This window comes from Hydra vulgaris, chromosome 04, assembly GCF_038396675.1.
Source record: "Hydra vulgaris chromosome 04, alternate assembly HydraT2T_AEP".
Lineage (NCBI taxonomy): Eukaryota > Metazoa > Cnidaria > Hydrozoa > Anthoathecata > Hydridae > Hydra > Hydra vulgaris.
This window is the reverse complement of record NC_088923.1, coordinates 20,352,501-20,364,945: the sequence shown is the minus strand read 5'-3', so window position 1 is coordinate 20,364,945 and position 12,445 is coordinate 20,352,501. Positions and strand designations below refer to the sequence as shown.

Sequence of the window (12,445 nt, the reverse complement as noted above, 5' to 3'; positions counted from 1 at the left end):
TATAATATGTATGTATAATATAGTGTAGGACCTATTCATAAGATAAATTGTATCATGGACCAACATATATACATGGATATCCTCAATAATATTATACTAATGAAGATATGCAGCTAAAATGGGTCCAAAAAGACAACACTAGTTGCAAGACAAAGGGGTGGTTTTAGGTCAATGAAATTTAGGTTATAGAGTGACCTGCTCAGTTACCTGTCCTTAACTCTATTGAAAATTTATGGGTTAAGTAGTAAGTGACCGGGCCCTGGCCCTGTCCCCTGCTGAAAGTGAGACTTTTTGCAAACCTGGCTCTGGCCCCAATAAAATTATAGAGTTATAAAGTTTTTTTGATGTGCAAGGAAAAAAACTGGATTAATAAAAGTTTTTATAGCATGAAGGGACAGATACAGTAAAAGGATGCAACTTGTTGAATAAGAAGCCAAATAAGAATGAGTTTTGGTTTATCATAATAGAGATAGCTCATTTGAGCATTCACCATGATAGTATTTGTAGAAAAAAGAAAGAAATACAACCTTACAACAATGGGAGAGTGGCTTCAGCTTGGCAGATAAAGCAGGTCTAATTACATTTACAATGTGCTTTGTCTGAGTTAAAAGGGTTGTTATTTATCAATATAGGAATGCCAACAATATTGCAATTTTTTTTTACAGTAATAAATAAAATAAATTTGAGTTTTGTTGACTAACAAAAATTGTGAATATTAAGTTCAGAATTTAAATCTATAAGCCACTGTAAGCCTTAGCTGTTACAAAAGAGAGATCAGATTTAAAATCGGCTGCTTGTTCTAAGAAGTTAAAAATGGAGCCACTTTAGATGTAAAATTTTCATGAAGATTGATGTTGTAGATAAGAAACAATACAGGAGCAAAGATAGAACCTTGTGGTACCCTTAAAGTTAATTGAAATAAAGAAGAGTGTAGGCCTTCAAGAATAACTCTAATACTGGAGTTAATAATACAACTAGAGTTGCAACTCAAAAAAAACATGCGCGTTTTTTTTATAAAAAACACGTTTTTTTTTGCAAAAAAAACAGGCCTGTCCTAAAAACATTTTTTAATGGTTTTTTTTGTTTTTTTAGGTGTCCATTAAATTTTATATATCAATTATCCTTTAAAAAGTTACAGTGTCAGTAAACCTTCAAAATATACATGTTTTTTATTAAATGTAATGTATTTTACCCTATATAATATTTCTAACAAATTTATAGAGTTGCAACCCAAAAAAAACGTTTTTTTCTTCTTAAAAACTGTTTTTTATAGTTTTTTTTATTTTTTATTTTTTTATTTTTTATTAAATTTAAGATATTAATAATACTTTAAACAGTTTCAGAAGCATTAAACCTTCAAAATATGAATGTTTTCTATTAAATAAAATGCATATTTAAAAAAAAAAACAGTATTAAATATTAAAAAAAAAATTAAATAATTTTTTTAATATATCTCAAAAAAACTATACTAGTAGCTACTAGTTAATTGTAAGTATAACACTACTGAATGAATGAAATAAAAATGTTATTTCAGCAGTGTTATTTCATTCATAAAAATGAATGAAATATCACTGCATTGCAAAATACAAAAATGAACCAACAGTTATATAAAATTTACTTTAATGTTTTATTTACTTTTGTAAAATTTTAATAGTTTATTTCTTTATTTTATATATTTCAATTTTAAACAGAGTTTAAAATTGAAATTTTAACTAGTTTTAATTATTGGAATTTAAGATTGAAATAGTTTGGTTTATTTTGAAGATTTAATTTTGTTTTTTATAAGTTTTTTTATCTTGGATTCATTTGAGTTTAGAAAATTTAAATCATTTTTTTCAAATGTTTATTCAAATTGCAATTAGATAGCTAAAATTTTATTTATTCAAAAAACTAAGTTTGTATAACTAATGAAAAAAACTTAATATTAAACAATTTTAAAAATATTGTTTATATTTATTTAAAAAAAAAAAGAAATCTAAAAAAAAAAATGCCAGGCAGAAAGAAATGTATTGTAGCTACATTGTTCAATGAGGGACCTTTAGAATCTGGAGGTTCTAAAATTCAACAAGTTATATGCAAATTTTGCAGCTTAAAGCTATCAAAAAATGGCACTCGAATGACCGAGCACATTGCAAAATGTATGAAATGTGGAGATCAAATAAAAAACAAATATTTGAACGATATGCCTTTTAAACAAAAGAAAGTTCAAACTGAACTAATGATGGAAGAAGATATTCCTGAAAACTTACCTATTCAATGTATGGAAAAAAAGGAAAAAATATGTTTATCATCTGCTATATTGCAAATTCCAATTGAGTCCTTCTTTCGAACCCCAAGCTGTTGTGGAAACCAAATTAGGTCTACAACCCCTAAGTTTGGAGACTGTAAGCCAAATAAAACCAATTCAGATAAGCCTCCCTTGAAACGATTGCATTCTTCAACAAGAGTTCCATTCACACCTCAGAAAAATAAAATTGCATCCTACATTTTCTCGGACAAAATGACTAATGAACAAATAGTAAGAATTATATTTAGAATATTTAATACTTTAAAATATTTAGCAAACTTTATTTAGTACATAAGTAATTTTTGTAATAACAATTTTTGTAAATTTCATGTTTTTACAGGATGAATCGCAAATGGATTTAGCAGGGGCTGTCTATGGTACTGGGTGATGGATTCAATTTTGTGTGATGGATGGAGCAATATCAGGCAAGGAAAATATGATTTAAAATAGTAGGACTATTTATCTACGTTCTGATTTGTGCACTAGTATAGGAGTATCCAATACCTAGATACTTTTAAATGTTATATAACAAAATTATGTAGCAATGTAAGCTACACATATACAATTTAGGTGCATTCCAACTTCATGTGTATAATTCATAAATAATAAAAATCAGTAATAAAGATAGATTTACAGGAATGAAGGAATCATTAATTTTGTTGTAACAGTACCTCAACCTATATTTTGGACCAGCATAGAAACAGGTAGTCTTTTTAGATTAATTTTAGTTATCATGTCTTCAGAATTGTCAGATAGCAAGTTTTATTTTATATTAAGTTATATATAAGTTTTTCAAAAATATTTAAATTTTTATAGTTTATTATAATTATTAAACGTATAACTCTTTATTTAGGCGCAGAAAGTCATACTGGCGAATATATAGCAAATATAGTTAGATAATATGCGATGTTGGACCTATGAAAGTTCTTGGTGTTTGTACTGATAATGCAGCCAATATGAAAAAAGCATGGCAACTAATAGTTACTGAATTTCCTCACATATATTCTTATGGATGCCTGGCACATACCTTAAATTTAATTTTTACTGATGCGAGTAACTTGAAATCAATAGCAGATTCCCAAAGAAATTGCACAATGGTGGTAAAAGGGATAAAGAACTCTCAAATTTTATCAGCTTTGTTAAAACAACATCAGCAGAAATCAGGACAAATCATTCAACAATCACTAAAGCTTCCAGTAACAACTAGGTTTATTAACTAGGTATTATTATAAATCATAATACTTAGTACGGAAATAACATTAGGCAAATAAATATTTAATTATAAATAAATATATTCTTCAGATGGGCTTCAATTATACATTGTATGGAAAGTCTTCATAACAACAGATTAGCACTACGGGGATTAGCTATTGACGATGAAGCAAAATCTCTTGCTAAGCCTATTCAAAACCTATTGTTGTCAGAAGTGTTCTGGGATAAAGTGGATGGGTTTATCAAGTTATTAAAACCAATAGCCATAGCCATTGCAGCAGTTGAAGGAGATAAATTAAGTCTCTCCATTGTTGCAAAAACATTTTCAGATTTAGAAAAGTCTTTTCAGGACAATATCCTTTGCAGTCCAATTCTAAAAAGCGAGGAAAATGCTATGATGGAAATAATTGCCAAAAGAAGGATATTTCACATTCGAAACATTCATCTTGCTGCAAATTTAGTGGATCCACGTTATAAAGGATGTCATATCTCTGGAGATGAAATGGTGAGTATTTTCAGAATTTAATCCTCATTCAAATTAATTGAAAAAAAAGGAAATTATATTTAAAATGAATTAAGATGCCTTATTTAAAACATCTTTTTTAGATTGATGCCATTGAAACGCTACATAAATTAGGAAAAATGGATTCTTCTATTAAAGAATGTGGTGACAAAATTTTGGGTGAGATAGCTTATTATAGATCAAACGAAGGACTTTTTGCAATACCTTTTATATGGGCTTCAGTAAAAGATTCATCTCCTGTAAATTGGTGGAAAGGAATATGTTGTTCTTGTGCTCCAATACTATCAAATATTGCAAGTAAAATTTTATTACTTCCACCAACAAGTGCTGCAGTCGAAAGATCATTTAGTAGACAATCTTGGATCCACAATCAAAAACGGAATAGATTAACAAATGACAGAGCTTCAAAATTAGTCTTTATATCACATAACTTACAACTCAAAAATCTAAAATGTAATGCAGAATCATCAACAAGTCAAAGCCAAGATATTTTTCTGGACAATGGTACTTCACAGAGTTTAGAGTCAGAGGTATCAAGTGACTCTGAAGAATACGGATTTGACTTTACAATAGAAGACCTTAATGAACAAGAAAGCCAGAATACAGAATCTTTTGTTAATTAAAAAATTTTTTTTCAAGTGATGTACTATATATTTATCATATATCATGTTACTATTATATATTGTATTACATTTATAATAAAAATAGAAATTAAATAAAAGTAAATAATTTTTTTTAATCTAAAAAAAACAAAAAAAACTATAAAAAACACAAAAAAAACATGTTTTTTTTGCAAAAAAAACACAATTAAAAAAAAACGGTTTTTTTTGCAACTCTAAATACAACATAAAAAAACTAACAACAGAGTGAAATTCATAGTATAGTTGGAGAGGTCAAAGTGTTTTCTAGAGTTTTGAAAAATTGAAACTACTTATCTAGCACTTTTTAAAAATTTAGCAAAATTGAAGAGAGTTCCTTTTCTCATAGTCTTAAAGAGAACACTTTTTTAAGACTTTGATTGAAATCTTGTCTGTAGCACAAACTGTAGAAGTTTTTAATTAAGCATTAACTTTAGCATTGGAAGCCAGAGTGATTTGGATGTTTAACAATAGGTTAATCTGTTTAACTGGCAATAAGAGTATAGCAATTAGGTTCAAGAGTCAAATTAGAGTAAGATTTCTTTGCAAATAACTCTGCTTTATTCTGGGGAGAAGTAAAAAGATCAGACCCATGAATTAGAGAGCTTTTAAACTGTTATTCCAGAAGGAATAAAAGCTTCCAAGGTGCTCTTTATGCATACATATTATGGATATAAACATACATATTTGCTATTTATTTAGATGCTGGCATACAATATCCATATATATATAAACTTTAGTATTTATATGGTGTTGTATTTGACGAAAGAGAAGATGATCAGATGATGATCATGCTCATAATGATGATGGTAATGATGGTTATGATGATTATGTTGATCATAATGATGTTTATATATGCATACATATAAAAAATATATACCCCGGTCATTTACTAGGGTTAAGAAAGCAGTCAAATATCAACCCCGGTCATTTACTAGGGTTAAGAAAGCAGTTTCTGCTGCTAATCTAACTATTTCCCAGCAATAATCGAAGGTATTAAACAAAGGTGGTATGCAATACCCACAGAAAGATATCAACACCTAGTTGACTTAATGCAAAAGCATTGTGAAGCCATTATCAGAAACAAAGGTTTTGTAACAAAATACTAAGGGTAAATATTTTTCTTCTATTTTTTTTTTTTTACATATTTTTTATCTTTGTAATGTTAACACACAGTGCACTTTTCCATTTTCAGATATCACTGCTATTTCAATGACTGCAATCTTTTTTTATATTAATGCTTTCTTCTGAAATAAAATAAAAAACAAGATCATAATGTGATTCTTTTTTTTTTCGATTGAAGTGCATATAGAATGTTGTTATATTATTTACATAAATTATATTTATTATATATAAAAATTATTTTCAATGTTCTTTGTTTTAATAAAGAAACAAGCTAGTTCACTACTCCTAACAAGCCTGCAAGCAACCATTAAGTGGGGAATTAACAGAAAACAATGAAAGAGAGTTAGAATACAAGAAACAAATACAAAATATAAGTTAATTTAAAAAACTGCAAATTGTGTGAGTCAGGAAAACATAAAAATAAAAGAAAGTACCAAAGCACCGATGTTCACAAAAAAAACTAAATGAATAAAATACTTTTAAGCACAGGTAACAGTTACAGTAAAAAGATGCAACTTAGCTGAATAACAAGTTATGCCAGATTGAGAACAAAAGCTATAGCATAGCAGCTAGAGCAGGTTCATTAACATTTACAATACATTTTTAGACCTTGTTTTAAAGAGAGAGGGCCTCATTAGAAGAACCAGCACAAATATGAAAACAGTATTCCATGCAATGACAAATAAGATATTTGTTGATATAAAGAAATGGAATCAAGTATGAGAATATGACAAGCACTAGGTTACAGATGCTATCTTGGATTGTCTGTAAGGGTTTTCATGAGAGTTCAGTAGAGAATGATGATTCAAGAAGATGTAAAGTAAAGGACTTAGTAAGAATGTTGCCTTTCATTAATATAAGAATATCAACAATTTTGTGATGTTTATTAGCAGTTTGGATTAAAATTCCCCAGCCACTGAAATCCTCAAGCTGTCACAAAAGTTCAAGTCTGTCAGAGTTCAGATTCAAGGTTGGGTGCTTGTTATAAGTGATCAAAGAGTTTTTTTTCAAGGCTATAAAAATGTATCATCAGCAAATACTTTTAAGTTACCTTAGAGGTAAGATTACCAGTAAAACCATTTAAATAGTTGAGGAACCACACAATACCAAGAATGGATTCTATGATACCCAAGAAGTTACTGAATATGAAATTAAGTGTTGTCTGTCAATGGCAACTTTTATATATTCGATCATTTGAAATTTAATTCAATAATTTTGATTGAAATAACTTATTAAGAAGTCCAGCGTGCCAGACTTTATCCAAAACTTATGATCTGTCAAGATTCCTTCCCTCACTGTTTCTATCTAATACAATACAGAAGCTTTCTGTTATAACAGTTACCAATACAGCAGAACAACAAGACTACTGAAGTTCCTATTAGTGCTTTCAAATAATGGTGTTGTCAGAGAGTCAGTTAATAGACTCAATATGAGATTTTTGTTAAACTCGTGAGATATTTATTAACTGAGAGTTCATAGACTAGTTGTAAGAAGACTGTATGGTAGTTAGAGGAGTCAAGAGCGATCTCCAGAATTTTAAAATTAGAACCACAGATGCCATTTTCCAGCAGGTATAAAAACATGATTCATCCAAGCGCTTAAATATATCAATCATTTACAACGCAGCGAAGAAAGACTGAGAGAGCAAGACAAACTGAGTACAGGGTCAGAGATGAAACGCAAATCAAAGGAATGAAGGTATGTTATTAATCACAAGATCACAAGGTTGACTATCTGATAATGAATTTGAGAAAGACAAATATTTTTTCGCTTTAGATCCAGCAAGGTCATTGGTAGTAGAGCCAAGCTTTTCTGTGTAATGAGCATTAAAGTCATCAATAACAAAAATATTGTCTGCAACATCAAAAAAAGTTTTTGGAAAAAAGAAATAATAAAGAGGAAAGTGAAAGGTGATTAAGTGAAGTAGAAATCACATAAAAAAATTAGTCTGACGATTCAAACCTGATTTTGCCTATTTAAATGATTTATTAGTATATGCCCAAGCCAAGCGTGTTACAAACAAGAGTCTTCAAATCTAGAGAAAGCCTCTATAGAGATAATGGTGTTAATGACCTTTTTGTGCTCAAGTTGCAAGTCTATCTAACATTCACACAATGAGAAACTTGAGTAAAAATGTGTAAGCTTGAGTTCTGTATGTCACTCACAGTCAATAGTGTATCAATGTGTTGTTTTTTGGAGTAGCTTCTTGGTCTTCCACAGAATTTTTCTAGATTGATGCTATCTGTTGACTTAATGCACTGAATGATATGATGAACAGTTGCAGTAATTATCTTCAAGCTTGCAGCAGTTTTTCATTACAATTTGCTTTCTTTCATTAAAAGTTGTTGTGCTTGTGTACGTTTAGCAAATGTTGTTGTTGTTGTGATGTTTAGCAAGTGTTGTTGTACTTGTGTACGTTTAACAAGTGTTGTTGTACTTGTGTACGTTTAGCAAGTGTTGTTGTACGTTTAGCAAGTGTTGTTGTTGCCATTTTCTTAGATGATAAGGATTAAATTGCACATGATTTTAATGTATATAGAGCATAAAAGATATTTTTCTATTAGTAACATAGTTTTATATTTGATCTGATATTTGATAAACCTGTTTAGCTTGTTACCAGCACTCTTATTTTGCACTTATAAGTAATTTTCTATAATATATATATTTACTTTTAAAATTATAGGATGTTACAGAAAAACTTATGGTTGAAGAAGAAGAAAAAGCAAATTTAAAACTAGAGAAGTATATATAAACTTTTTTTAAATAATGTAATTAATATATATGAGTTCAGTTTAATATATTATTCCAAATTTTAGTGAGCAAGAGTTATCAAACTTGATTCAAAATAAACAATTTGAGAAAGCAATTGGCTTGGCATTAAGATTAGAACAACCATTCAGGGTGCTTGGAATTTTTAAAGGTAATTTCTTCCAATAACACGATTTCCTTGTTAATTATGCCTTGTACTTCTTGTTTCTAATTGTGTAGTATATATTATATAATTATTATATTAATTTAATAATATAATTATATAATATTGTTTAACTTGATTCTAAAAACAGCTTTATTTATCATAACATTTGCTTTCCATTCCAACGAAGGAATTTTAAACATTCTATATTTATAGAATGGCTAAAAAAAATTGCCTAATATTTTTTTAAGGAAAAACTAATCACGAAGGTGTGAAATGCTATCATGATTTGAGATAATGATATGCCTAATTCGAGCCATGTTTATATATTAATCTCAAGTAGCGAATTAGGTGTTTAGGAACTTTAATATCTGGAAATTATTTCTTTTAATGAATGGGTCTATTTATCATATTGCAAAAATTTATAAATTTGTATTGCAAAATAAATAATTATCATTATAAAAAACAAAACAAATCTATGACTGCAAAAACAATAATTATTAAAACTTATATCTTTTAATTTATTTTTTGTAACAATAAATTAAAAATTTTGTTAATTCAAGTAATATAAATGAATTAAAAAAAAAAAATTTAAGTTAAATATCTATGCAGGGTTGAATATGATACAAATAAGATGAAAATATTTGCTATTTCTTTTTACTTAAAATATTTGGTTACTGCTAAATTCTTTTAAAATGTTGTGGTTTGTGATTTCTTTATTTAGTTATTTTATTTTATTTTATCTGATGATTATTCAAATAAATTAAACTATTAATTTTATTACTTATTAATTTATAACAAGATTTTATATCATGATTTCAATATCTTAATACTATTGTTATTATATATATCTTAAGTATTTAATATTGAATAACAAATATTAAGTTTGCTAAAAACAAAGTTTACAGTTTACATTTACTGAAAATATTTCTGGTCTTTAAAAGTCTGGTTTAAAAAACCAGACTTTTAAAGACCTGAAATATTTTCAGATATTGCAGTTTGCAATCACTTAATTTGCCCCTGGGCAGATACATTAGGCAGCTGACAATAGGCAGCTGGTTTGTTTGATATGTTATAATTTAGATATCCAGAAGTTACAGAAACCTTTAATTGATCTTTTTTTTTTTTTATCTATGTGTGTGTATGTATTTATTTCAATATTTATATATATATATATATATATATATATATATATATATATACACATATACATATACATATATACATTTATACATTTATACATATATACATATATACATATATACATATATATATATACATATATGCATATATGCATATATACATATATGCATATATGCATATATGCATATATGCATATATACATATATACATATATACATATATACATATATACATATATACATATATATATATATATATATATATATATATATATATATATATATATATATATATATATATATATATATATATATATATATATACATACATACATACATACATGTTTTTTAAATTATACGAAAGTATAATTAAAAAAAATTATCTGTATAGTGTTTTCTTTCAAAAGTGCGTTTTTAGTATTCTTTTGTATTCCGTTGTATTCTTTTAGTATTTTTTTAGTATTCTTTTGTTTTAAGTTAAAGTATAATTTGTTTCTCATCTTGTACAGGCACTTTTGCTGTTTTTGCTGTTTATATTTTTGTACAGGAACTTTTTCCGCACCCTGTATATATATAAATATATATAAATTATATATAAGTTATAATTATATGAAGGGTGCAAGGGGAAAACCAGCGATGTCACATTTTCGGATTTTTTGAGTTTTCTCCCTACTATATAGCAAGTATGTTGCTGCATCATTGCAATTAAATAAATCGTTAAAAAAAAATTAACAGATAATACTAAATTTAAAACCTAAAAAAGAAATTATGAAACTAAGCATAGCTTCTTCAATTTTTATTTTTTTATTTTCTTAAAATAAAAAAATTGTGGCATCACCGGTTTTCCTCTTGCACCTTTCATATATATATATATATATATATATATATATATATATATATATATATATATATATATATATATATATATATATATATATATATATATATATATATATATATATATATATATATATATATATGTATATATATGTAGATATATATGTAGATATATATGTATGTATGTATATATATATCTATATATATATATATATCTATATATATGTATATATATATAGATATATATATATATGTATATATATATGTATGTATATATATATATATGTATGTATATATATATATATATATATATATATATATATATATATATATATATATATATATATATATGTATATATATATATATATATGTATATATATTGAAATGGTTCTCATTTATGTTGCTAAATTGGTTTTTACTTTATAGATATACTTGACAAAGATGCATTGCAAATTCAAGATATTATATCTCAACTAGATAATGAACAGTTAAGTATGTAACACATTTTTTTCCTAATATCATGTCATCATATAAAACAGGGTGTTTCAGTAAGATAAAATGGCTTTTGTTAAAAACTTAAAAATTTTGTTCAATTATTTCATTAGCAAAAAAATAGCTATTGTTGTAATTATTTGTTTGCTTGCCATACATTATTTTGAACATTTCTTTATAATTGTCTATAAAATTATATCTAGTTTTATAAACAATTGGGTGTATAAGGCACATAAACACATACTAGCAAACCTACAATAGGGTACAGCGAGAATTTTTTTTTCTTCTAAAAGCTTAAGAAAAGGTGTATTCTTATGTAAAATCAAATTTTAAATAGGGTTTCCTTAAAAAAATTTTTGATACCCAAATTTGCAAAATTTAGTAAAATCTTATTTGTCATATTTGTCCTTTATTATGTTTTACATGTCCTTCTTTTTCATTGCGATGAAATATTAAATGCAAATGTTTTTAGACCAGTTGCAAGTTTTTTTGATACTTGTTTCAAAATCATTATCTTGCATGGATCCTACCAGCAATGCAGATTCTGGACATTTCAGGAAAGGGGGTCTTCAATTTTCAATGAGGTTTTAATGATTAATAAATTTGCTTATAAAAGTTTTTTTTTTTGTTTCATTAGAAATAAAGGTGGTGCCAGTGATGCGGTTTCCCCAAAAAACAGGAGTTTTATCCCATCTTACCCAAATAATATTTTGGTAACACTACTATAACAGTACTAAAAAAACAATAAATAAAATAACATATCTTTTAAATCTATTGACATTAAAAATTTATGTATTACAATTTCTTTCTTTGTTTTAAAAATAGGTAATCAGTCAAGTCATGTTTTCTTGTCCACATAAAGACTATTCTCATGCAAGTAGTGAGCCATTTGGCATGACTTAAGGGGCCACATTGATTTTCTCTAAGATTAGGCGGCAATACACTGATCTAAACTGCTTTACATAACTTGTAGATTTGTTTTTGATCTGTTGACATATTTTTTAGTATTGTTTCTGGAATGTCAACAAAGCTCTCTCCTTCTGGAAGAGCTTTAAATTGAGGATTGTACTCCATTTTATTAACATCAGGAAGACATTTTCCCACAGGACCTACAAAGCCAATGCTACATGATGTTAGTCCATCAATTCCTTCTATTAGGTGACGCAAAAATAACTCATTTGAATGAAGCATGCATATGGCCCAGTTGCATTTGTGGCCTAACAGCTTTTCAAGATGTGTTATAGCACCACCTTTCCAGCCAGTGTTAATTGAAGTAC

General features: G+C 27.0%; 2 protein-coding genes across 3 annotated transcripts in view; both read left to right on the top strand.

Annotated features, from left to right (window-relative positions):
• The window catches only part of LOC101238227 (transducin beta-like protein 3), a 78,122-nt gene that overhangs the window by 48,810 nt on the left and 16,867 nt on the right, over positions 1 to 12,445 (top strand). For both annotated transcript variants that reach the window (XM_065795727.1, XM_065795728.1), the window contains exons 23-25: positions 8,469 to 8,527; positions 8,602 to 8,705; positions 11,103 to 11,168. In XM_065795727.1, the coding sequence (XP_065651799.1) occupies positions 8,469 to 8,527; positions 8,602 to 8,705; positions 11,103 to 11,168 (229 nt within the window). The remainder of the gene's footprint in view (positions 1 to 8,468; positions 8,528 to 8,601; positions 8,706 to 11,102; positions 11,169 to 12,445) is intronic.
• LOC136078920 (uncharacterized) lies at positions 3,204 to 4,645 on the top strand. The gene is made up of 3 exons (XM_065794728.1): positions 3,204 to 3,494; positions 3,590 to 4,004; positions 4,106 to 4,645. Exons 1-3 carry the CDS (start codon positions 3,205 to 3,207, stop codon positions 4,643 to 4,645), a joined length of 1,245 nt encoding a protein of 414 aa, XP_065650800.1. The 5' UTR covers position 3,204.

Excerpts from the sequence above, each read along its gene's own strand:
- LOC136078920 (XM_065794728.1), top strand. The coding sequence starts at position 3,205 with ATGAAAGTTCTTGGTGTTTGTACTGATAATGCAGCCAATATGAAAAAA. Across the intron at positions 3,495-3,589 it reads AAGCTTCCAGTAACAACTAG|ATGGGCTTCAATTATACATT; the intron begins GTTTATTAACTA and ends TATATTCTTCAG. Across the intron at positions 4,005-4,105 it reads ATATCTCTGGAGATGAAATG|ATTGATGCCATTGAAACGCT; the intron begins GTGAGTATTTTC and ends CATCTTTTTTAG.